The sequence below is a fragment of the Neoarius graeffei genome, chromosome 3, assembly GCF_027579695.1.
Source record: "Neoarius graeffei isolate fNeoGra1 chromosome 3, fNeoGra1.pri, whole genome shotgun sequence".
Classification (NCBI taxonomy): domain Eukaryota; kingdom Metazoa; phylum Chordata; class Actinopteri; order Siluriformes; family Ariidae; genus Neoarius; species Neoarius graeffei.
Window position 1 is genome coordinate 119,572,077 of NC_083571.1, and position 27,416 is coordinate 119,599,492.

At 41.4% G+C, this 27,416-nt stretch overlaps 2 protein-coding genes across 3 annotated transcripts in view; both read right to left on the reverse strand.

The window, feature by feature from the left end:
• Positions 1 to 5,343: 5,343 nt before the first annotated feature.
• insm1a (insulinoma-associated 1a) lies at positions 5,344 to 7,854 on the reverse strand. The gene has a single exon (XM_060916167.1). The coding sequence runs from the start codon at positions 7,715 to 7,717 to the stop codon at positions 6,452 to 6,454; it is 1,266 nt and encodes a 421-aa protein (XP_060772150.1). The 5' UTR covers positions 7,718 to 7,854; the 3' UTR covers positions 5,344 to 6,451.
• A 2,569-nt stretch (positions 7,855 to 10,423) lies between these two features.
• Positions 10,424 to 27,416, reverse strand: part of cfap61 (cilia and flagella associated protein 61) — an 89,973-nt gene continuing 72,980 nt past the window's right edge. For both annotated transcript variants that reach the window (XM_060916168.1, XM_060916169.1), the window contains 6 exons: positions 24,729 to 25,021; positions 21,982 to 22,309; positions 18,261 to 18,349; positions 15,696 to 15,901; positions 14,557 to 14,644; positions 10,424 to 10,930 (listed from right to left, as the gene is read on the reverse strand). In XM_060916168.1, the coding sequence (XP_060772151.1) occupies positions 10,748 to 10,930; positions 14,557 to 14,644; positions 15,696 to 15,901; positions 18,261 to 18,349; positions 21,982 to 22,309; positions 24,729 to 25,021 (1,187 nt within the window). In that variant the 3' untranslated portion in view covers positions 10,424 to 10,747. The remainder of the gene's footprint in view (positions 10,931 to 14,556; positions 14,645 to 15,695; positions 15,902 to 18,260; positions 18,350 to 21,981; positions 22,310 to 24,728; positions 25,022 to 27,416) is intronic.

Sequence of the window (27,416 nt, forward strand, 5' to 3'; positions counted from 1 at the left end):
TTCAGGTACATTATGTTCACTATAATTTCCAGGGGTGCCAATAATAGTGGCACATATGTTTTTGTTAAAAATAAGTGTTTCTTGATGAGGGATTTGTTTTTCTCTGAATAAATTGATTTCAATTAAAGGTTGGATTTTTCTCTTTTTTTTCAGTGTGAGCTGAAGCAACTTCACCAAAAGGTGGATTTTTTTTCTGACCCTTTTTACTGATCATGACAGGGGTGCCAGTAATTGTGGAGGGTACTGTATATGGAATCATGTGGTAAACAAAAGTGTTTTAAAAAATATGTTTGATATTTTAGATTCTTCAGCGTATCCAGTGTTTATCTTAGTTATGCTTTGTACACTATCGTCATTCTCTTAAGCAGCTTCATGAGGGAGTCACCTGGAATTCTTTATAATTAACAGCTGTGTCTCGTCAGAAGGTCGTTAGTGGACGAGTTTCTTACCTTCATTAAACAGTAAATAATAAAAATACAGTAAATATCTCTATTCAACACCACAACTGTTGTAATCCAGATTATGTCAAGAACCAAACAACTAAGGAAAGGGAAACGACATCCATCATTACTTTAAAAGCATGAAGTGACTTTTAATTTTAAAAAAATGAAGAAAAACTTTAAATTAGAAGGCGTGTCCAGAGTTTCACCTGGTACTGTATATGGAAGGAGAAAATACCCGAAGTGATCTGAGCTTTGGACTGTGGGGGAAACTGGAGCAAACCCACACAGACACAGGGAGAACATGCAAATGCCACACAAAAAGGCCCTCGCCAGCTGCTGGGGTTGAACCCAGAACCTTTTTGCTGCGAGGTGACAGTGCTAACTGCTACACTACCGTGTCGCCCACAAACAGAGCATTTTTATTTTTTAGAATGGGTGGCTTGGGGCAGCACGGTGGTGTAGTGGTTAGCGCTGTCACCTCACAGCAAGAAGGTCCGGGTTCGAGCCCCGTGGCCGGCGAGGGCCTTTCTGTGCGGAGTTTGCATGTTCTCCCCGTGTCCGCGTGGGTTTCCTCCGGGTGCTCCGGTTTCCCCCACAGTCCAAAGACATGCAGGTTAGGTTAACTGGTGACTCTAAATTGAGCGTAGGTGTGAATGTGAGTGTGAATGGTTGTCTGTGTCTATGTGTCAGCCCTGTGATGACCTGGCGACTTGTCCAGGGTGAACCCCGCCTTTCACCCGTAGTCAGCTGGGATAGGATCCAGCTCGCCTGCGACCCTGTAGAACAGGATAAAGCGGCTACAGATAATGAGATGAGATGAGAATGCGCGGCACGGTGGTGTAGTGGTTAGAGCTGTCGCCTCACAGCAAGAAGGTCTGGGTTCGAGCCCCGTGGCCGGCGAGGGCCTTTCTGTGTGGAGTTTGCATGTTCTCCCCGTGTCCGCGTGGGTTTCCTCCGGGTGCTCCGGTTTCCCCCACAGTCCAAAGACATGCAGGTTAGGTTAATATGGGACGGCCTTGGGCTGAGGTGCACTTGAGCGAGGCCCCTAATTCCCAACTGCTCCCCGGGCGCTGTTAGCATGGCTGCCCACTGCTCTGGGTGTGTGTGTGTGTGTGTGTGTTCACTGCTTCAGATGGGTTAAATGCAGAGAGGACTTTCACAAGCACGTGATGAATAATGTTGTTCTTCTTCTTTGTTAAACAAACAGGTGAAATGACAGGAGCAATTTGTGAAAAATGTGATAATTCTTGAAAAATAAAAAGAGATAGGTTCTTATCATCAGATACATTTATTCCATGTTTTGTTGCTTTTTTTTGTATTTTTGGGGGTTTTGTTTTCGAGTTGAGTTTTTATTTGGTCCATGGTTGGTCAGCAACACACTCCACCATTTTGTTTTTCTTCTCCTTTAGGGTTTTTTTGGCGGTTGGCAAACCAACTTAAAGGTGCATTACCGCCACCGACTGGGCTGGAGTGTGGAACAGGAGCTAGAGGAGAGGGGGCTATATTCTTTTTTCTATTTCTGTTTCTTATTAATACTTGATAACTAAGAGATATATCTGACTTGTTGTGCTCCGCCATTTTGTTTTTCTCTCCTCACGGTATCCTTGACTTGCAAGTGACATCAAAGCAAAATAAAAACCCAGATGTCGGCCATGTTGGTGGAGATGCAAATGTGGGGTCAAGCGACATTCCATACAAAACATAGTCACGCGTGCACAACGCTCTGTTTTTCCACTGCTTTAAGCGTTCTTTTAGCTCTGCCGTATCTTTGTGCTGTATCTGGTTGTGGTCACAGCAGTACTCGTGACCGTGGCACGTTCAGATTTTTTAGAATTCCATCCGTGATTCAGAAAGAGGTTGAGGAAACTCTGAGGTTTAGTACGGAGAGGAGACGAGCACGGCTGAACAACATCGGCAGGGCTGATCTAACACAGACTAAAACCAAACCAGCTCGTGTTTGCAGTGATCATTTTATCTCAGGTGAGATTCAAAAGCTTTCTCGATAATATCATGGAAGAATTTTATTTCGTGTTGCTAGAATTTTGCTATAAAATGAGCGTTCTCTCTTGTCATAGTTCACTCGGTTATAATTTTAACACGTGTATTACCATTTCGCTTCTCGGAGCGCCAGCAAAATTATACGATAGAAACAATCGAGACTGGGCGCCCAATCAGAACATGGGCTGCGTTTCGCCACGGTGGGACTCGATTCTTTGGTAGCCGAACCAGATAGAATGCGATATCTGAGTACTCGATGGTCGGTAGAAGCGTCTTATCTTCAGAAAAGTCTGACTTTTTTAAATAATAAGGGTCAAAACCACACAAATCTATCTTCTCTTAGTATCGAATCTTTGCTCGACCGTTCAAATCGTGGTAATACTGAGAAAATTCAGCGTTGTTTACAGACACACTTTCAGCAGCTGCCATCCGAGTTGCTTTATATCTCCACAATCATGGCAGACACTCATGACATAGTACATTTTAATCATGTGGTTGCAAGTAATCTATATGAGCTGATATCCTAGTAGTAGAGTAGCCAATCAGAGTGCACGATTGCTCAGATCCAGTGAATGTTGATAGAATAATTACAGATTATACTGGTCACAGAAGTGCAATATTTCCTTGTGACCAATTTAGCAGTGAACTCGCATTTTATTTGAATCAAGTATTGTATGTTTATTCAACAAAAATTTCTGTGTTTGCTGATTGTAGAAATAAATGGTAATGAAGCAAAAACTGAATCGTTTGCCTCACAAGAATGTCATAATGAGGTGAACAAGAACGTTCAAGTTGGCAGAAGTCTCATCTAAACTTGAAAACATCACCAAAGTTAATAACTAGTCAAAAGTTGAGAAAACTCAAAAATCTCTTGCAGCATGTTGCCTTGATGATAATTTTCTCAACGTTCTTGTTTTTACAGCATGGCGAGTCATATCAGAGACATGTCCTGCGATCTCTGTTTCTCCTCTGGAGCATGACCAAGAGGGTTGTTAAGGTGAAAAGTTTGTGAGCTGATTTCTTTCTTTCTTTGCCTGCCTGTTTAAGTTGATTGTCAGCAGGCTAGTGAGCCGTATACAAAACATGCCGGGAAAAACACAAAAGGAAAACATCCAGTATATAGCAATAATTACAGCATCAAATCCGACCCTCCAATTCACTGGATACCACGCTGCTTTTTTCCTCCTTTAATTCTGAACAATAATTTATGGTCAGGTTGAGAGGTGTTATATAAAATCTTATCCACAGTGCTAAAATTAGCCTTTTGCTCTCATTTATTCACAGTCAGCACAGCCGGAGCAGTCGCGGTGCTGCTACATTTCACCCAACTTGATTGAAGTTGATTATTTTCCAATAACAGTACGTGCCAAATCATGTTATTCCTCTCATACTGCAGCAATTTGCCAACTAAAAAACTGTTTCCTTTATTAATGAATGACACGCCATTGCTTTTCAACCATTTATAGGTACATTTAACCAGAAAGCTGTCTTTTAAATCTCTCCCTTGGTGGAAAATATACAGACTGTACACCAGACATTCTTAAATCAACTTAAATATTAACTCAACTTCTTCCAGAAAGCATCATATCACCATAATTGTCCCATACAGAAATGGTAACATTAAAATGAGCGCATTAATATAAACCTGTGATGTGATTTACAGCTGGCACTTCTGTCCAAGCTGCTGTCATGGAAAAATAATCAACACCTTCAGAATTCAGAAGAAACCTTTCTTCAACCTTAATTTTAGAAGCATCCCCCATTTCACACACACACACACACACACACACACACACACACACACACACACACACACACACACACACACACTGCAGCCATAATACAACTCGAGTGGATACTGTTTAAGGGTTTTTTAAAATTGTTTTATTGTCATTATCATTATTTGGACACATAGCAATACTGCAGAAACACACAAGCACTGATGGACGGGATGATTCCCCAAAACTAATCTGCCTATAGGGATTAGGCTAATTATTGTAAGGCTACCTAACAACGGTGGGAAGACCCCTAGGCTACTTTTTTTTTTTTTTGCCTTCTTATCATTGCATTGATATTGATTGAATCAATTAAATTAAACATTTGGCCATTTCAAAGTGTCTAGCCTAATTTGGACATTGAAATAATTTAAATAAAACATTTGCAATAAATAAATACATAGATAAATAAAGCCAGTGTGAACATATACACACTCTGGAATGATATAAAAATAAGAAGCGTACCATTTAAAGGATAAATAAGACATTCAGTCACCTCACATTTACACGATTAAGGCAGTTTTACAGCAGAATGTGTGTGAGCTATTTCAAGGCATTTCTGGCTACACTAGAAGGCTAAAACCCTTTTATCATCAATCATCATCATCATCATCATTATTATCATTATTCAGGTCTGAGAACAAAAGCTAAAGTCCAAAGTCCACAGATCCACAAGCTAGATTAAAGCTAAAGTGATATAGGTAGATTTCCATTCCTGTGAATTCGAAGGCATTTTCAGTAACGGCACAGCCAGGATTATCAGAGTCTTAGGTCTAGAGGAGCTAACACAGTACAGAACTTGTGCAGAGGTTCTAGAAAAATAATTTAACAGTCTAAGAGCACACAGCGAAAACCAATGCATTGAATCAACACTGACCAGTGATGGGTCTGAGGAGAGGGAGGTGGGGTCACAGGCAGGGTGACGGGCAGGTGACGGGTGGGGTTTCAGCGCCTGTGTTTATGACTATGCCTGACCTCTCTGTTGAGGAATCTGAAATGAAGACTCTCTAATGAGATCAATTGTGTTTACTACAAAACCAAACCTAAAAGATTACAACGATACGACCCTTCGAGTTTATTAAAGGCTTTGGATGTGACTTGGTTGGGGGGGGGGGGGGGGGGGGGGGGGAGAAATCCACAGCCTGAGATAAGACCATAGAAAATGTTGGTCTCCTCCCAGAGCATGTTTTTGTTTCTTCGTTGTTTCTTATTGTGATGTTTGAGGTTTGAGTTGCAGCTTTCAGATCCTTTACTTCTTTTTCTGCTGCACTCACGGTCAAGTGTTTGTTGGGTCTGTGTTACTGATTTACTGTTTAGTATCATAAAAAATCTGTTCTGATTGTGTTAAAGTAAGAAAAGAGTCGAATAAATAAATAAATACGCTTAGTGAAGTTATGCCTGTAACAGATCTTGGGGTCTCGACCTTCTCCCATGCTGTGACCACCTGCACTGTTTCATTAGTGAACTTGAGACAGTGTTGTCTTCACTAACACTATTGCATTAATCCAACCCTGTTCTCCTGCAGTGAGTGAGGGAGTGAGAACTCAACCCCAGCTGAGTCTTATGAGTTCGCATGTGCACGAGACCGTGATGATTAACCGCCAGTGTTAAAGAAAGTCATCACCTGGTCGTGTGTGTGTGTCTATCTGTGTGTGTGTGTCTGTCTATCTGTGTGTGTGTCTGTCTATCTGTGTGTGTCTGTCTGTGTGTATCTGTGTGTGTCTGTCTGTCTGTGTGTATCTGTGTGTGTCTATCTGTGTGTGTGTGTGTCTATCTGTGTGTGTGTGTCTGTCTATCTGTGTGTGTGTCTGTCTATCTGTGTGTGTCTGTCTGTGTGTATCTGTGTGTGTCTGTCTGTCTGTGTGTATCTGTGTGTGTCTATCTGTGTGTGTGTGTGTCTATCTGTGTGTGTGTCTGTCTATCTGTGTGTGTCTGTCTGTGTGTATCTGTGTGTGTCTGTCTGTCTGTGTGTATCTGTGTGTGTGTGTCTGTGTGTATCTGTGTGTGTCTGTCTGTCTGTATCTGTGTGTCTGTGTGTGTGTGTTAATTCCGCACTGTGTGAAATGAACACCTAATCTTTCCGCTGTGCACTTCATGCTGATAAAAACTACGATATCGTGGAAATGTCAAGCGCGAGGCTCGATAGCTGTGTGTGTGTGTGTGTGTGTGTGTGTGTGTTTTCCTCCTGCACGCGCCGCCGAGTGTTGGCTGTGTGTGTAAAGGCACGCGGGCTGTTCAGCAGGCGGGCCGCACCGGGACCTGCAGCAGGATCACCTGCCGGTTTTCTGACGGGTGGCACTTGTTGATGTGGCGCGTGAGCGCCGGGGAGCTGTAGAACGCGGCCGGACAGTGTTTGCACGGGAACACGTGAGACGCGTGCTGCACGCGCACATGCCTCTCCTGCGCCACGCGACTCGGGAAAGTCTCCCCGCACACGGGGCACGCGCTCAAGTCCAGCGGCGCCTGCGCGTGCTCCGGCCGCTTCGTCTCGGCCTCTTGCGACGGCGCGTGACTCTCGCGACTCGCACTCAGCTGCGCGTGATGGGTTTGCACGTGCTTCTTCAGATACGCCTGGCGTTTGAACTTCCTCGCGCAGCGCTGGCACTCGTACACACCGTCGGAGTCGGAACCCGACTCGGAGGCTCCGGGACTGGGCGTGTCGCGCTCCCGCTCGAGCTCACCTTGCACATCCTTATTCGTGTCGTCGGGCGCGCGGGGTTTCTTGTCGGTGCCGTCGTTTCCCGTCGCGCTCAGCTGCTTGGGTTTGTGCCAGCGCCGGTGCGAGGCGAGGTTGGCGGGGCAGCTGAACGCCTTGTCGCACTCGGGGCACCTGTACTCGACGCGCACGATGCGGGAGCACCTGTGCTGCGCGAGGGCGAACGGGTCCGCATACGCCTCCCCGCACAGGCGGCACACGAACTCGCCGAGTGGCTTGTCCACACCGGAGCGCGCGCTCGGCTTCTGCTCAACCGGACCCTCTTTGATCCTCAGCCCGAGAACCGGTGAGGTCGTGACCTCGTCCTCGAACTGCAACTTCCTGATGGCTTTGGTTTTCTTGGGCGCCGGTTTGCTCTTGCGCTCGGGCTCAGCCGCGGCTCGTTTGCTCGCGATCCGGTTGCTGTCGCTCGCGCCGATCTTTAGGTCCACGGGCGCGCACGCGAGGTGCTGCTGAGCTTCGAAGCTGTTGAGCGTCGGGAAGGACTCCGCCGAGACGGGCGAGCCGAGGTCGAAACGGCGCTCGAGGGAGACGCGCTCGTGCTCGCGGCTCACAGGGCGCGTGGGGCTGTACACCGACTGGCACACCGACTCCGGGTTTCCGAAGCGCACCGGTCTGGGGGCGTGGCTCAGAGTGTCCGCGCGCGCCGGTGCTGATGCTGAGTGCGGCGCGTCGCTCGGTGGCTGCAGCTGCTCGCGCTCCGGCTCGGCCTCGGGCTCCGCGCGGATCCGGTACGACACGGGCGCCGCTTTCTTACTTCTCTTGACTAAAAATCCTCTGGGCATCGCTGCAGACGCACCGAAGGCACTTTAAGAAGGACCGGTGACGCTGAACTCGTCTCAGGGCGCGCGGGTTATTTTTTTGTTTTTGTTTCCGACGCTTCCGTTCCGCGCTCGGTGATCCCGCCCTCCGCCTTTATTTCCGCGAGCTGCCTCCTTTCATCACCAAAGGCATAGCGGCACTGTTTTTAAGCCGGAACGGTGAAAGCGACCTCCCTCTTTCAGCCAATCAGAGGGAGCACGAGATCCCAACGGACCGGTGAGTGGGAGGAGAGAGAGAACGGGGGGAAGGATGGGGAGAGAGAGAGAGATGGAGATTTGAGAGATGGAGGGAGAGAGAGAGAGAGAGAGAGATGGGAGAGAGAGATTTGAGAGATGAAGAGAGAGAGATGGGAGACAGAGATGGAGAGAGAGAGAGAGAGAGAGAGAGAGATTGCACACAGAGCTGAGAGCTTGTGGTTAGAAGCTTCTTTTCCTTCTCGGTCTGATGGTTCTCTATAGAGCCGCACGCTGTGGGACGGGTCTGATCGTTCCGGTAGCGTTTGAAAGCGGGCGAGCGCGCAGAGCGTCAACACGTCATTACAGACACAACAAAACCCACTGGGTTCTGGAGAGATGCTGGAGGAACGTATAGGACTGTGGAGGTGTGTTCATGTATCTCCTCAAGAGTATCCTCATTCAGGAACACACACACACACACACACGGCTCTCATCTGTCAACAAATATACACAGTGACATGCAGCTACTCTTTCTTTCTTTCTTTCTTTCTTTCTTTCTTGCCATGCAGCCATAACACTTTTGTAGAAACCTTACAAACTGTATATGATTTTTTTTTCTTCATCTTTGATCCAGCATGGATTTCCCATGATCCTGTTTGTGTTTCAGATGATGAGGTTCAGGGCGGCACGGTGGTGTAGTGGTTAGCGCTGTCGCCTCACAGCAAGAAGGTCCGGGTTCAAGCCCCGAGTATGGGTTTCCTCCGGGTGCTCCGGTTTCCCCCACAGTCCAAAGACATGCAGGTTAGGTTAACTGGTGACTCTAAATTGAGCGTAGGTGTGAATGTGAGTGTGAATGGTTGTCTGTGTCTATGTGTCAGCCCTGTGATGACCTGGCGACTTGTCCAGGGTGAACCCCGCCTTTCGCCCGTAGTCAGCTGGGATAGGATCCAGCTTGCCTGCGACCCTGTAGAAGGATAAAGCAGCTACAGATAATGAGATGAGATGATGAGGTTCATGTAGGACGTGCTGCCAGTGAAACTCCTTGACATTTAAAGTCCTGTTCTGTAATTTAGTTTGCCAGCAGCAGTGACTGTAAACCGGAGGCTCTTTAGTGATGCTTCTGTCAGTGGCGTCTCACTGCTCATGTTGTCTCACTCACAGCTCAAAGTTATATTTCAGAAAAAGCACATTTGCTGTTATCTGTGAAATAGTGCATCATATGGATGCAGACGTGTGTGTGTGAACACACTGGAGCTTTGCGTCACATTACCATACAGCTGGCAGTGACCCTCTAAAGCTCTGCAGATCCACCCTGGCCTTTTGTGGTCGTGGGGAGGAGTCACACTGCGCTTTCCGGCCCTACCTTAAATAATTCCTCTGTAATTAACGTCTCGGAAAATAAAAGCCAAAGAGATGCAATTGATTAGGAATTAGCTTTGCCTTTCCAACATTAATTAAATCATTATGCCACTATTTACAAAAGTAAATTTATATCAAGTGTTAGATCCAAGAGTGATAAAATGAGTCAATGGCAGGAATCGTTTTCATTTTTCATATTAGATTCAACTTTAATCTGAATATTTCCCAATATATTCATGAAAACAGCTTCAGTCTTGCATGGAAGCTGTGCTTATAAATTTATTCTAATATTTAGCTATAATTAAGCATGAACTTATTAAAGTTATAGCAGCCTTTCACCTGACGTCATTGTAACTGCGGATTTGTTTATTCGGCCATATTACTGGGCAAACTTTGTGTTTGACGACTGGCACAAGTGTACGCGAGTGATCGTAAACCCAGTTTAGCATATCTACAGATAAACATGTAGAAGTTCCATCTAGAAGAACAATATCAGAGACCTGTAGTGCTTTGGGATGGAATAACAGATGTGGAGATAAACCTGGTTTAACTTTTCACCGCTTCCCGGTGAACCCAGAAAGATGAGAAAATGGCAGGCTGCAGTTAAACTACAAGACTGGATGCCAACAAACCATTCCCCTGTGTGTGTGCAGAATATTTAATATCAGGTTAGTGTGAAAACTCTGTGCAACATTAAAATGTAGATCTGGATGTGAGCTTTGGATGCGATATATTTTATTCAACCTAATGCTTGATGAGACGAGCAGCATATTTGTTATCATGTAGACTCGGCTAAACACCATATAATATACTAGATCTAGACTCTGGCCTGATTATTCCTGTTAGAAGTCCATGTTTGAGCTTATCTTTGCTGTAAGGTATTTTTCTTTATCAGGAATTTCCCATAACATTCCGGCACGAAACCTGTCTCGTAATATCAGGCAATACTAGGCATCTGTACTTTTGTAGGCCTTTAGTATCTTCAGTGTATTTAGAAGTCCCAAATACTAAATAGTTCAGGATGTCGCAGTGTCCCAAATCCGGTAGCTGGTTTGCTGAACACTTTTAAAGTGGAATAAATACATTTGTGGGTAAATTAAGAAGTCGTCTTTATTTTTGTCACATGTACTCTCAAGCACAGCAAAATTCCTCCTCTGCATTTAGCCCATCTGAAGCAGTGAACACACACACACACACACACACACACACACACACACACACACACACACACACACAGGGAGAGAAAGAGAGCAGTGGGAAGAATAAATAAATACATTTGTGGGTAAATTATATGGATCTGTGATGCTGCATGTTTCAGCTTTTGGATGTAATGTGATCTGCAGGTATAGTCTAATATTTTAATCGTTTCGGAGGGATTGTACTGACTGCAGTCGTCTCAATTTTCATGATTAACTGTCACGGCTGTTTCTTTGTTTGCCTGAACAGTCTGAAAAGCCCCTACAGCAGTCCAGGCTGTGCATACATGGGTAGATGGTATTGGTTGAACTGTAAGTACTCCAGAACGCGTTCCTTCACTTTGGCCAGTGCTTCCCTTTGTCCACTCTGATCTTCAGAGATCTCCAATATGCCATCTGCGACCATCTCCGAGAGTTTTGTGATGGACGTTGAGTCATTGCCAAGCTGAGAACAAATCAAAGGCATCAAAGTATTTAATGGAAAAGGTGAAAAAAAAAACACCACACATAGCTGAAACAGTTAAATTTCAGCTGGGATTTATGGCAACAGAACTACAGATAACTTTAATATGCTGTCGAGTTATACCTGTAATATGATACTGATACCAAATCAGAGTATATTATTAGCCCACACCAGCACGGACACTGATGCTGTTTTTCACTTCAGTATCTGTTTAAACGGTGTTTGTGTGAGAACATTCTGTTCGCTCTTATTGTCTTTCAGGCACTAATGAAGAACTTAAAGAAAAACTCCATCCTAAAACACATTAAATATCCTCATATTGAAATATCAGTGATGTTCGCAGTGATTCCAGCACTGATTTGTTGGTTAGTGCTGTATTTTCGTCACTTCTATGTGAACTTTGAATGAATTAATTTTTTTTATTTCGAACATGTATAAAAAAATGTATGTAACTATTTGTACATACAAAAGAAAGAAAATGAGAAATTAAAAAAATAAATAAAATAACAAAGAGCTAAGACATTACACATAGCTGCCAACTACTACGAATAAATCGTATTTATTATGATTTGTCATTTTGATTATGAAAATACGAATTTACTACAATAAAATACGATTTAGCCAATTTTCATGGGTCATTTTCAAAGTTTATAATCATTTGAGTAGGGTGCGCACATCCAAAAACTCTTTGCAGGTGCCAGACAAAAATGTCAGACAATAAAAGAAAATAGGTCTGCACACTGCTGGATACGCTCCAAAAAATAAACTTTATTTAATTAAAACAAGCAACGTTTCGATCATCATTTTCAAAGTTTATCACCGGTGGGATTCGTATTTGATAAAACACCACTTCATTCCAAGCGGCAGATACTATGCCAAATTTCATTGGCTATTGCTTGTTCTCTCAGCCAATCAATGATGCTATTAGATCATCCATGGCACGCTATCGTCTGGCCTTTGTTCACGAAGTTTCTGAACAAAGCATGGCGTTTCAAGCTTTTGTTATGAAGATGTAGCGTAGTACTAATCTCTAAAGAAAGCATGGCTAAGGGGAAGGGCCAGCGCTTCAAGGACTCGTACCGAGAGGAGTTTCCCTTCATTTCTAAGTTAAGTAAGGGCAATCACTACGCGTTTTGTGCTCCATGTCGGCGAGACATTTCTATCAGTCATGGCGGGCATTCTGATATCGTAACACATGTGAAAACCTCCCTTCACAAGGAAAGCACGGACAATATTTCAAAGACTGCAAAACTAACGAAATGGGTGGCCACTTCGAATAAACTGTCAACAATCCGGGCCGAATGTTTGTTCACGTCTTTTTTCATTGAACACAACATTCCCCTAGCCGTTGCTAGTCATGTTGGGCCCTTGCTCAGAAAAGCATTTCTGAATGGTGTTAGATATTGCCAAGTTTATGTGGTGCAATAACATCAGCTGTTGACTGAGTAAGCTCTAGTCTATTTCTCTAATGTGTACTTTGTCAAAAGTGATATGTGCCAATTGCATTGTTTGAAGTTTTTGCCTGATTCACTGACTATTTTCATACATTGTTGAAAAGAACTTTGCAAATTAATGTAAGATGATAGTTTAGTTTGTAGAATAAATTTTGTCAAACTATTTTGTTTTAGTGTGATTTTTCAGGGTAGTTTTGCTAGAAAGCTTTGGCAGTGGGGGGGCTTCGCCCCCCCGACCCCCCACCAAGACTCAGTACCCAACCTTGTATTACTATTTACAATTTCAGAATGTTGGCAGCTATGATTACAAAACACCGCACATTGTTCGAAAAAGGAGTGGGAAGAAGTACAATACTTTGGAGTCGTGTTCGATGCTGCTACAATGGAGACAAATGAGAATGAGTTCAAACACAAAGGATAACGGTTGGGTTTCACTGTTCGCTCCTAAAAACAAAACAACTTCCTCTGTACTGTTCTATAAGATGACGAGCGTGATGGCACTGATGACAGGATGAGAATGAAAGTTGAAGCTTTGGAATCTGATCTGTTTGAGCAGTGTGCAGAGGAGGAGGGGGAGGGGAGACTTAAACAGACAAAAAGACTAAAGCGCTGCTGCATCACTTTCTTTTGATAGAAATGAGGAAAGGGATGGAGCACATTGCGCCACACATATCGTGGGTCATTTAGGAAAACGTTGAACAAAGTGTTAATTAGACCAATGTCAGTCAATAAAAGTAGTTTACATGAAAAACCTGGAATATCATGACAAAGTTAATCTTGGATGCCAGTGAAAACCATACATTAATAATAATGATTAATATGCAAGTGATTCAGAGTGGAGGTTTTTTTTTTTAATAAACCTCCAGTCAGCAACTACTTAAGCATTATTATTATTATTATTACTTCTGTTGTAACTAAGTAATAATAATTTAATTATAATTTCATACTTCTTTCACGCAAATTAACATTAAAATATAATTAAATACCCATTACAGACATTAATAAATAGCTAAATTACAAAACATTGTCTATTGTACAAAAAATAGAGAAAAATTCCTTTGTAAAACATAAAATATCTAAAGCAAAACAAATTTATATTGCTTATTGTCTAAAGTAATTTGTTTGTTTATCTTTATGTTCATATAAATGTTATAGTTGCAAAATCAATTAATAAAATGTTTCTATAAAAGAAAATCAGGATATGATGGACATATCTCAGAATAAAATATAATACAATGATACATTAATATGATCAATTGTAGGATATAAAATTGATCCATAAACAGCATGAAAGAAAAACATTTAACCAAAGACTTATAAAAATTATCAGAATTCTTCTCGTGTCTGATTTCACGAGGGAGAGCATTAAAAAGTTTCAGCGCTGCAGCAGTGAAGGTCCTGTGGCCCAGAGTCTGTGGGGCTGAAGAAAGAGATCGCTATTTCTATGTAAAGAGTACGCACTCGGACACATCACCTCAACTCGGCTACAGATAAGAAGGTACATACTGCATGTATAGGCATCTCAGAAGGTACCGGTACATACAAGCTAGTGCAAGAGCTTTAAAAGACAAAGTTAACAGCTCAAATTTTACTCTTTAACTGGCAGCTTGAGAGAGAGAAAGTGAGAGAGAGAGAGAGAGAGAAGGAGAGAGACAGACACACACACAGAGAACATGAGAGAGACAGACAGAGAGAGAGACAGACAGACAGACAGAGAGAGAGAACAATACAGGAGTACTATGAGAACACTTTGGTGTAGCTGTTACTTGTCGTGTCGCTGCATTCTGTACATGTTGTAATTTGCTAAGTGAAACCATAAAGGAGATGATTACAATAGTTAATTAATTATATACATAATACAATTATGGAAAATTACAGCATCATCATGAAATTAAATAAAACTTGCCTTGAGCTATATGTCTTGGATAACGTATAAATCATGTATAAGAATTGCATATGACGAAAAAATTATTTTGCTGTACTATTCTGCCCGCTGTATTTCCCTCTGTATGATATCTGTCACAGTTACACCAGCTATAATTCCCGATTTTATTCTCTGTTTATGTTTAGTGCTTTTAAATGTATCCGTGTCACTCAAAATGCAATCCAAGATGATTTTCCATTTAGGATTTTTTTTTAACAGCTTGCACTAACCTTGGCTGTCATGAGCTGGTGGATTTCCTGTTGGAAATCAGCAAAGCGATCGTGAAATACAGCCAGGCACCAACTCTCTCTGAAATAGCTGCAAAACAGCAACAACAAAACTGTCATTCGAATGTGCGCTCTCGTTCTTGTTATAGCATCTGTGTAACAACATGGTCAATCAATTATCATAACAGTTCTGGAGCTGCAGCGAATTTCACTAATGACATTCAGAGCAGCATCTTTTCAGGCGAGTGAAGGATCAAGATTTAATAAACGGCCGAGCTGCTGATGAGCGCGGCTGGCCCGATGATCAGCCTTTGTCTCCTGGCCATGCGGCACAGCAGATTGGACACCTGCATAAACAGATTAGAGCTGAGAAACAATAGCAGCGATGCTCCAGGGTCACCGGAGTTAAAATATTAGAACAGAGGTCACGCTGTGAGACACGGAGCGACACACGGCACCTCTCCACAGGGACGGGATAATATGATTGAAGACGGTCTGTTCATAAAACAGGCATACCTTAATGACGTGGTCTCTGGTCTCAGAAAAGCATTACTGATCTCAGAGTAACAAGCGCTTACTTTAAAACTGGAATCAGTGAAGATAAACTGAGCACATAAAGATAACGGCCAGAGATTACTGGAAGAAGTTTAACTGTAATCTGGGATTAAACTAAAATTACATTTAGTCTTGGACTGGGGAAGAGTTTGACTCAACACTGAAAAGTTTTGCACAGTATTAGACTTCATCAAGAATTGAATTTGATTTTAAGATCTCTCTCTCTCTCTCTCTCTCTCACACACACACACACACACTGAATTGCCAGTTTATTAGGTGCACAAATACCTAATAAATTGGCATCTGTAATACCAACACTAGATAATCATGTGTAGAGATAATAAAGTGTATAGAGAGAATATACCTCGAGGAAAGAAAAAAAGAAAACAAACAAAACAAGACTGTGACACGGGCCGAATCTTAATCTGGGATTAAATGAAGATTTTAATCCGAGCTTCTAAATATATAAGAAATTTCCTCAGACGGTACATGCTACTGTTACAGCTCTAATATCTCACAACATCATGTTTACACAATAGTATACTTACGTGTGTGTGTGTGTGTGTGTGTGTGTGTGTGTGTGAAACCTGTAGAAGTCATGGATCAGTTCTTCGTCGCAGCGTGCGTACAGCCGGTTGAGCAGCAGCTGATGTTTGCCGTACAGACAGAGATAGTTGGAGACAGGAAGTCGGTTAAAGGACAAGCAGGTGATGCTCTCCACCAGGTTATGGTGACTGAACCGCAGCTGGAAGTAGTTTCCTGTCTTCACACTGCCTGTCACAAAGCTCCGTCCCTGTAGGACACACAAGAACAAACAGGATCCTTCGTCTCATTTACGTCGAACCCAGCACTCACTCGAACACGTGCAGACGTGAGTCAAAGTGCAGGAAGGTTTTAGGATGTAAATTCTTCAGGCTGCTGAGAAAACAGAGGCTTTTTGAAAATACTCATATTACACGCTACACTCAGAGATGAAGAGGAGAGGGTTCCTGAGTCCTGAGAGTCGAATCGTGTCTCGAAAAGCACAAAGTTTATGTCTGAAGTTCGCAACGCTCAATATGTTAAAAAACGAGGGACGGTTCGTCACTAAATACCAGCATTATTCAAATAGAGCAGAGCCAGACGTGAGCTTGGTTAAATTATTTTGGTGCATTTGAGTGAAAGTTTAATACTTTGTGATGAAGCATACACAGTACCAGTCAAAAGTTTGTGCACCCCACTCACTGATAGGTTTCTCTGTATTTTAACATTGTAGAACAAAACTGAAGACATCACAGCTATGGAACTAGAAATCATGAGGGAGTCACCTGGAACACTTTTCAATTAACAGGCGTGCCTCATCAAAAGTTAATTAGTGGATGAGTTTCTTGCCTTCGTAATGTGTTTGAGATCAAAATAGTAAATAGTTACTTCTTACTTTCGGTCGATGCCAGTGTGGCAAAGGGACAATAGAGAACGCCATGCTCCTCTATCAGACGTACATGCTTCCAATTCAGGAGTGTTTTCGAACCCAGTGTCTCTCAGCAGTGTATCAACAAAGGTAGCATCTGGTCGGCCTCTGCTGAGACGGCCGTGTGAAGGATCCTGTGTTATTGTATGATGAGCAGGTGAGGATTTATCTCTAAAAGTGTGGCCCGCTAACTTTAGGCGTCTGATCCTACAGATGTCTGAAATGTAGCTCAGATCTCTGTAGAGCTCTTTACTGGAGATTCTTGCCCACCAATCAATATTGCAGATCTTTCTTAGCATGCATGTATACATCCTGTCTCGAGATATTTCCTCAGCTTTGGTCAACAGCCACGTCCACATATATACAGCAAAATAGATTCGATGGTGGCTCTGAAGTACTGTAATTTCAGGTCTCATCTCATCTCATTATCTGTAGCCGCTTTATCCTGTTCTACAGGGTCGCAGGCGAGCTGGATCCTATCCCAGCTGACTACGGGTGAAAGGCGGGGTTCACCCTGGACAAGTCGCCAGGTCATCACAGGGCTGACACATAGACACAGACAACCATTCACACTCACATTCACACCTACGCTCAATTTAGAGTCACCAGTTAACCTAACCTGCATGTCTTTGGACTGTGGGGGAAACCGGAGCACCCGGAGGAAACCCACGCGGACACGGGGAGAACATGCAAACTCCACACAGAAAGGCCCTCGCCGGCCACGGGGCTCGAACCCAGGACCTTCTTGCTGTAATTTCAGGTGTTCAGATAAATCACTTTTCCTGATGTTATTCATCTTATTCGGTGCTTTCCAAGCAAGGGCTTTTCTTGATTGTACAGTATGTCTCTGGATTTATTGCACCAGCTACCCAGGTACTCGAAGTCTTGGTCGCTGGTCTCTGAGCGCTTGTTTAATTTCACTGCCGTTCCTAGTGGGAATCGACGCTACATCAGCATTGATTAACATGGCTTTTGTTTTTCCTGCATTTAATTTATATTAATTATTAATGACTATTTACTGTTTTCCATAAATAATTATGGAAAACAGTAAATAGTAAATAATAAAAATACAGTAAATAGCTCGATTCCACACCTGTAATAATCCATATTCTGTCAAGAACCGAACCACTAAGTAAAGAGAAACGACATCCATCATTACTTAAAGACATGAAGAGACTTTTAATTCATACAAATAAAGATAAAACATTGAATTAGAAAGGGGTGTCCAAACTTTTGACTGGTTCTGTGTGCATGTGCCAGAACACTGATATTCAGTATATTAAAGCTGCTATAGAGATCCATTCAGAGACACTTTGACCGGTCAGCAAATGTGCACGGAGACACTGAATAATAAGAAAATACAATAATTCGTAGACACTGTTAAATCAGTCGATTATTATTTTGTAATTATAATGATTTATGAATAATTATACACCATTATTAATATGTTTAGCTACTTATCTTCAGATGCCAGATACACAGTGTTTCTGCTCACGTTTCTCATCGGAGTTAAAACGCTAAACAGTGCACAGCCACAAGCGTCAACAGTAGCGGCGAAGACACGCCCACAAAAGACAAACACGAGTGAAATGTCATTAGCTGGCGTGACTCCAGTGGAAGTGTGATGGGATTAAAGGTTGTTGTTAAAGATGACTGCAGGATCCACAGCTCAGTGTGCACTCATCCTGAAAATGAAGCGTACCTGTGCGCTGCTAACAGGTGGAGATGTGTCGCTGTAGCCCGAGGGTTCTGTGATGTGGAGATAATGATATCCACCTGGTAGCTTTCCACCTGTAAATAAAAAGCACAAAAAGGGAAGATGATTGAATCATATTTCATTTTGTGACACATTTCAAAGCTGTTATGAAAGCGTCTCAGGCACACGCGGCTCTAACATGGTCCATTTAATGACATCACGTCATCGTTTTTAATCGGTCTATAGTTACATTTAATGTTGCGGTCCAACCAGAAACAGGTTACGGTTATCTCTTGTTTTTTGCAGCTGTAAACAGTGAACACACAAACATGCAGCTTAATGTGCAGAAAACTTACAAAATACTTCGGATATGTAAATAAACTCGTTCTATGTTGTTGCTCCTATAGCTGTCTGGGATTTATATGATGGATTTTCCACATGAACAGATTTTTAGAAATGTTTGTTTTCTGTGAGGTGATGTTCATTTTTCTCAGTTTTGGAAGGAGTCTCCAGTGTCAGTGCTTTGTAACGGCCTTTACACACCGGATATGTCACAACACTGAAGCGAAAATGTGAAAAATCCATGTGCGAGTATACACACGGAGTCTGATGCAAATTGTTGAGTAATAGTAATCAGGTGTGTATCAGGCATGTAGCATGTCAATAATCATCAACAATTAATATCTGAAGTCTGATATTCCATAAAACATATAGAGAAGATTACACGGCTGCATGAAGATATAAAGTTTATCTTCAAGTGGTGAATATAAGCTACACGTCATATCTTCACACCACCGTGGAATGTTCTTTATATTATACGGACACATCCACAAAAAATACACAAGTTAATCAAAAGGATTTTAATTTTGAACCGGTTCACCATTTTGACAACGCGTGTCTGGTCAGCAGGAAAACACTGGGAGTGACATCATCGGAGTAAAATATTGGGAATTATTATCCATACAGGACACTTTTCCGATGGAATAAAAACGTGTTCTATTCCCTTCTAGCGGGTTTCATTCATTTGGTTTGATAGCATGCAATATTGTTAGCATATCGCTTATCCTACATGTATTACGTCGCTCTACCCAATAGAGAACGAGCGTTGAATATGGTTTACGATATTGCACGGTTGTCAAGACAACATGACATCACACATCAGAGACGTAAAACTTCCACGCTAGCGAGCGACTATGACAATTTGTAAACAAACAAACATACATAGCCGCCAGGTTTACTTCGTTAAATACTGAAGATTTTGAGAGACTTTTGAAAGAGAAAGATGCGTTGAACACCTGAAAGGAATGTGTATGGACAATAATAATAATAATAATAATAATAACAACAACAACAACAATAATAAATGTTTGGCTTTTTTTCGTGGTCTATCAGATATATTCCATTCAGCTACTCATCTTCGACGTGTTCAGTATCATGCTCACTGAATGGAATATATCTGATAGACCACGAAAAAAAGCCAGATAATATTATTTAAATATGTTGCTCAGATCCGTGATGTATTTCGTATGAAAAATGTGAGTTTTTCAACACGAGAAGATAAACTTCATATCTTCAATCCAACGTGTGATTTTCTTTTTATTATATCGACACATTCACAAACAAAAAGTCCCAAATTTATCAAAACAATTCATCGATTTCCTCTCGAGTGACAGATAGAGATTTATGTCCCGGTTTCAGTTCTCCATGTCCCGGATGGAGCTCGGATGGAAAATACTAGTGGCGTATTTCACACTAAAACACTCGTGTCTATAGAATATACAGTACATATTGAACATGGACACATTATCAGACCATATTTATATTCATCCCATTTAATAAGCTCTATAAACTATCATTTAGCGTCCTCATTGACAATAAAGCACGTGGCCTCTTGCTGTAAGTATGATGTAATTTGTTTCACAGCCCAGCCTGAATAACTCAAGGTAGCTCTGCCTATTGATGCAGGACAAATGTGAGTGCTTTCTTTGTCAGTAATCCTCTTCCAATGACCTTGTTTACTAACGGACTAAACAAACGCACCATGGTACACAGCTCTGTCAGGATCATCTCTGCTCACAGCACAACGACGTAAAGAAATGAAGCTGAATATCTCTCAGATTCCACAACAGGGAGGGAAAATAATAAAAGCAAACAGACAGAAAGGTCTAATAAAAATCTGATTCCACGTGTTTACACTCAGCTGAGAGCGTATTGATACGAAACAACGTCTGGGTTTGTGAAACTGAATTTAAAATAAAAATCCTTATTTGCATCCGAGATAAATTATTATGATTTATATAGAAGTGTGTAAAACATTGTCGGTTTAAAAGTAATTAGTGTTTAGTTTTATTCAGAAACATCATGAACTTATTTAGAAGTCAGTTTTGTCTGTAAATGTCTCAACCACTGATCCACCACTTCCGTCTACGAGCTCACACTGATTCAGCCAATTAACATTCAATAACTTCAAATTATACCAGAATATAAAGTTACAGTCGAAAAGCATCTGAGTTTGGCTAAAATATGTACACAAAACTATCAGCACAAAAATGATCCACATTTCAGACGTTGACACAAAGACAATCTCACGTCCACATAAAACCATTAGAGAGGTCAGAAGGCATTGTACTCGTTTACTGTAAACGAGTAAAACATGCTTTAATCAGGTATTCCTGTAGGATCATTTAACAGTTATTCCACGAAATCGAGTCGTACATAAGCTGATAGGCAACGAGGCGCGTAGCACCGAGTTCTCTATAATCCATGTACGATGAGATTGAGTGGAATAATTCACATTTACTGGATTTTGGGAAACGGACCGTTTTTTTTTTTTTTTTTTAGTTTTTTGCAAATTCAACAAATAAAAACTTTATACAAAATGTCCGACAAAATCATTTCCGCTTAGAATGTAAACAAACCGGCAAAATGACAGGAGCAACTTGTGAAAAATGCAAAAATAATAATTCTTGAAAAATAAATATATATGTTCTTGCAATCAAATACTTTTATTCCATAATTTGTTGCTTTTTTTGTATCTTTTGGGGTTTTGTTCTCGAGTAGAGTGTTTATTTCATCCTCGGTTGGTTCAGCAACACACTCCGCCATTTTCTTCTTCTTTAGAGTTTTTTGGTGGTTGGCAAACCAACTTAAAGGTGCATTACTGCCACCGACTGGGCTGGAGTGTGGAACAGGCACTTTTTTTTTGGAGGGGGGGGGCATTATATTCTTTTTGTTATTTCTGTTTCTTTTAAATACTTGATAACAAAGTGATATATCTGACTTGATGTGTGCCACCATTTTGTTTTTCTCTAGTCATGATATATGAGCTGATATCCTAGTAGTAGAGTAGCCAATCAGAGTGCGCGATTGTTCATATCCAGTGAATGTGGAGAGAATAACATCTGTTATAAAATAATAAAATTATTTTGCTGTAAAATATATAATGTAAATTTACAGCAATTTCTAATGTATTCATTAATTTTAGTGAAGTGGATAAGAAACAAAACGACGTATTATAAACTCCGATGTCAACAGGAAGTGAAAAACTGTATTATTACTCTTCAGAAAAATCAGTTCTATGCAAAAATACTTTCAAACATTTCCATCAGTGTTTGTGTATAGTGTATACTTCATTTATCTTCACATGCAATTTGTTTGACTTTTTCAACTTGCCACAGCAACATATTATTAATTCAGTTTATGAAAGAAAGCTCTGAAAGGGACTCGCCTGTTAGCTTAGGTTTCTTGTAGATGGGGATGAGATGATCAGCATGTGGTGCAGGTTTGGCTGGTGGCTCCAGTGTCGGGTCAAATAAGCGCAGCAACGTAGCCGCCAGCTTCTGGCCCACCTCCTTGGAGTTAAAGTAAGAGTGGGACCACTGATCAGCATAGCAACGGCGAGATAACTTTGTTAAAGGCCCCGCAGCATAGATTTTGCAGTCGTTTGTGTGGTAGGTCGAGTCGATAACCAGACGCCCATCAAACAACAGATAGGCGCTATTGATGGCCGTGAAGGACTCATAGTCCACACCTTTATGGGAGAAGTTAAAGAAGACCTGAAAAGGTAAAAAATTTCATATGAGAATCATTTAAGTGGAAAAAAAAAACCCAAAAAAAGTTGTCCATACCCACTGCTCATGAAGTGTCACAGGGCAGGATAGAGCAATCGGAGGAAAGTGCAATCTGCCCTCTTCTACATCCACTGCTCATGAAGTGTCACAGGGCAGGATAGAGCAATCGGAGGAAAGTGCAATCTGCCCTCTTCTACATCCATGAGCTAACAGATGCCCGTGATTGGCTGGTGTCAGAGTGATCGACAGGGGAGACTGTCATGCATCCCACCCAGAAATATGGCCAATTCTGCCCAGTCTGTGATATTGTTGGTGTCCGAATTTGTGTGAATGCTTTTGTGTCGCAACCCTCTGTCCACATTTTACATCTCTGATGATTTTTCAGGTTTAATGGCAAGCGCTTGCATTTAAAGCTAATGGTCACTTTTTTTTTTTACACAAGAAAAATCTGGTAAGTTTTCAGAGGTACATGCAGGTTATTTGCATAATCTGAATGAGGCGCTCAGAAAATTAACTTAAGAAGGTGCTTAGTCCATCTCTGAACACAAACTTTTTCCCGTATTAACACTTCCATAACATCTGGACTTATTTTGCCAATAATGTTGAAACTCAACAGCTAAGCCCAACCTGAACAGGTAAATATGATATATAGTGGTACTTGAAAGTTTGTGAACCCTTTAAAATTTTCTATATTTCTGCATAAATATGACCTAAAACATCATCAGATTTTCACACAAGTCCTAAAAGTAGATAAAGAGAACCCAGTTAAACAAATGAGACAAAAATATTATACTTGGTTATTTATTTATTGAGGAAAATGATCCAATATTACATATCTGTGAGTGGCAAAAGTATGTGACCCTTTGCTTTCAGTATCTGGTGTGACCCCCTTGTGCAGCAATAACTGCAACTAAACGTTTGCGGTAACTGTTGATCAGTCCTGCACACCGGCTTGGAGGAATTTTAGCCCGTTCCTCCGTACAGAACAGCTTCAACTCTGGGATGTTGGTGGGTTTCCTCACATGAACTGCTCGCTTCAGGTCCTTCCACAACATTTCCATTGGATTAAGGTCAGGACTTTGACTTGGCCATTCCAAAACATTCACTTTATTCTTCTTTAACCATTCTTTGGTAGAACGACTTGTGTGCTTAGGGTCGTTGTCTTGCTGCATGACCCACCTTCTCTTGAGACTCAGTTCATGGACAGATGTCCTGACATTTTCCTTTAGAATTTGCTGGTATAATTCAGAATTCATTGTTCCATCAATGATGGCAAGCCGTCCTGGCCCAGATGCAGCAAAACAGGCCCAAACCACGATACTACCACCACCATGTTTCACAGATGGGATAAGGTTCTTATGCTGGAATGCAGTTTTCCTTTCTCCAAACATAACGCTTCTCATTTAAACCAACAAGTTCTATTTTGGTCTCATCCATCCACAAAACATTTTTCCAATAGCCTTCTGGCTTGTCCACGTGATCTTTAGCAAACTGCAGATGAGCAGCAATGTTCTTTTTGGAGAGCAGTGGCTTTCTCCTTGCAACCCTGCCATGCACACCATTGTTGTTCAGTGTTCTCCTGATGGTGGACTCATGAACATTAACATTAGCCAATGTGAGAGAGGCCTTCAGTTGCTTAGAAGTTACCCTGGGATCCTTTGTGATCTCGCCAACTATTACACGCCTTGCTCTTGGAGTGATCTTTGTTGGTCGACCACTCCTGGGGAGGGTAACAATGGTCTTGAATTTCCTCCATTTGTACACAATCTGTCTGACTGTGGATTGGTGGAGTCCAAACTCTTTAGAGATGGTTTTGTAACCTTTTCCAGCCTGATGAGCATCAACAACGCTTTTTCTGAGGTCCTCAGAAATCTCCTTTGTTCGTGCCATGATACACTTCCACAAACATGTGTTGTGAAGATCAGACTTTGATAGATCCCTGTTCTTTAAATAAAACAGGGTGCCCACTCACACCTGATTGTCATCCCATTGATTGAAAACACCTGACTCTAATTTCACCTTCAAATTAACTGCTAATCCTAGAGGTTCACATACTTTTGCCACTCACAGATATGTAATACTGGATCATTTTCCTCAATAAATAAATGACCGAGTATAATATTTGTATCTCATTTGTTTAACTGGCTTCTCTTTATCTACTTTTAGGACTTGTGTGAAAATCTGATGATGTTTTAGGTCATATTTATGCAGAAATATAGAAAATTCTAAAGGGTTCACAAACTTTCAAGCACCACTGTATATTTCCATATCTAGTGCATATATAGTAAAAACATCACAAAAGAACAGTATTAGAAAATCATTTTGTGTAAATGTACAGTGATGCCTTTCCAAGAGAAAGTAAGATAGAAAGATGGGAAGAAAGGAAAAAAGACCCATCACTTACCGCACATTCCAGTCTGAGGGGCGGGCCATCTGTGGTAAAGGAGACGGATGTGAGTGGCTCGGGATGCTGTCCATCATTCATCTGAGCCAGAACGCAGTTGTGATGGACATGAACGTAGTGTTTCTCCAGAGCCGTCCTCACCGCCTGGCTCACGGTGCAGCTCTGGAAACAGGGCGGGGCTCCAGCTGCATTCTGGTGGACCACATGAATTTTGAAACCTCTTACACCCAAACGCAGCAGTGTCTCCACACAGGTGTAGACATCGATGGTGTCTCCGTATACCACAGCGGTACCTTAGGAATGAGAATGTTCAAACTCCATTTTATCTCTACCCACAGCAACAACAAACTAGCAAGTCAGATCAGCATCTCTTCTGGAAGAAAGCTTCACTAGATCAACGATTATGCAGGTTTTTTCCCCCTAAAACACATTTTTATAATCCATTTATTATTACTTTTAAATTATGTGATGTGTTCACCATAGAAGTCTCTAAAGGAGTCATTAATATAGAAAAAAATGTATTACTATAGAAATTGTAATGTATTCAAACTCGATAGGGACTACAGATGAAAATTAGCAATTATGCAAATTCCGCCATATTTACATTATACATTTTATACTATTGTTCATGACTGTGCACTGTCCCTATCAAATAAACCAATAAAAAATAAAAAAGATAATATAATGTCACAGAAAATTAATCCACACCATCAGATTTGAGAATTCAACAGCACAGTGGTGAAAGACCCCATAACAGTGAAGAATTACATTACAGGCATTTAGCAGATGCTCTTATCCAGAGTGACATACAACACACCCAGAGCAGCCCGGGGGGTCAGTTGGGGGTTCAGTGCCTTACTCAAGGGCAAGTCAGCCATTCCTGCTGGTCCAGGGAATTGAAGCATCAACCTTTTGGTCCCAGAGCTGCCTCTCTAACCATTAGGCCATGGCTTCCCCACACATGTTATTATCTGAATTATATTATGACATCATAGCAAATAAAAACTAATAAAAATAAATGGGATGGTACAACCCCCACCCCCATCTTCTCCCTGATTTAGTCTTGACCAATTCCAACTCTCCCCATCATATGGCAGCTACCAACCAGAGAGGGTGAAAGTTAACGTGGTTCCTGTGACACATGAAGTCAGCTAATGGCATCATTTTGACCTGCTGTACATGCTGTGTCACAGGGCAATGAGACACTCCAAGGAATGCACTCTGCCCTCTTCCACATACATGAGCTCACAGAAGCCCACAGTTTGATACCGTCACTGTGCTTGACGGCGGGCGGGGTACGCTAACCCTTCAACTGTGAAAGCAGAGATAATTTTACGTTCTTGATTCCTGGCCATGGATGGCTGAGTTGGCTGAGTTTTATTATCAGCTGAGTAAAATGTCGTATTAGTAATAAACATCTGTTTAAATAAGACCAAGTCTCTCTATTGGATCGGCCCGCAGAGCGGACTTCGGACCGGTGGGGAGTTCAGGGTGCTGGATCTCTGTCCAGGGTGCTGAAACAGTCACAGTAGTGTTGTAACTATCGGGCAGTTCAGACTGATGCATCGATTTAAAAAGGATGTGATTGGAATGAATGGAGGCGATGATCATAAATCGATTCAAATTGATTACAACTGATAATAAAGCCATTAGAACTGATTACACATGGATCATTACTGAGAAAGGACAAACAACTGGTGTGTAAAAGATTAGACTTAGACAAAACTTTATTTATCCCCAAAAGGCAATTAGAAGGGCGAAGAGCGGTACATTAAAAGAGCAAGAAAATAAAATCACAAAAAGAATAAAATCGCAAAAATGGGTGGGCAAAAAAAACCAAAAAAAAAAAAAAACAGCGTACAATGGCAGGCCTGTTGCCAGTAACAAAGAAAAAAAAAGGCAGCAGATTAAATATGGCAAATAAATAAAATGACGCGTGGATAAAATTAAAATGACAATATGATTATTCTTATTTTAATCTGAGACGTGTAAATCAGACTATAATATCTGAAACAGTCCTTCTTTATATCATCGTTCACAGATTAACAGTCAGCCTTCCTCAGATTAGGAACAAAGTCGGTAAGATGTTGGTTGAAGCAGATTCAGCCACATTGTCTAATATTGAGTAACTGCCTTATTAATCAAAATTGTATTGTACGAGAGCAGATTCAAATTATTACCTTAAAAGTTGAAAGTGGATTGTATGGTTTGAAAACCTGAGGTTTACACGTCTAATCAGTGGTACATTTGATATGTTGTAATTGATATCTTAAAAGCATGTCAGGATTTATATTTAAATATTATTGTCTATGGATTGTGAGCTCCAATGATCACTACATCACGATACACGCACTACATTACTATCTGACATTTTGTAGGATCATAGTTTGTGTTCAGTTGTTTGTTTAGAGAGTAGAGAAGCTGATTGTTTTATATTTTTTTATCATGATGATTTTTGATTTGAATTGCTTGGGAAAAACATGATGCTGAAACATGTGACTTTATTCAACTAATGCATCTGTTGAAATAATACACATAATAAAATATCTATTTGTGAAACAGGCCACCTGAGGTATTTTATATGTGTTTATAAGGGGTTAATTTACACACTCATACGGCTTTTATCCACATTACCATACATCTATTTTGTTGTAGCCCAAAACTCTTAATTAGGGCATAACACATCCA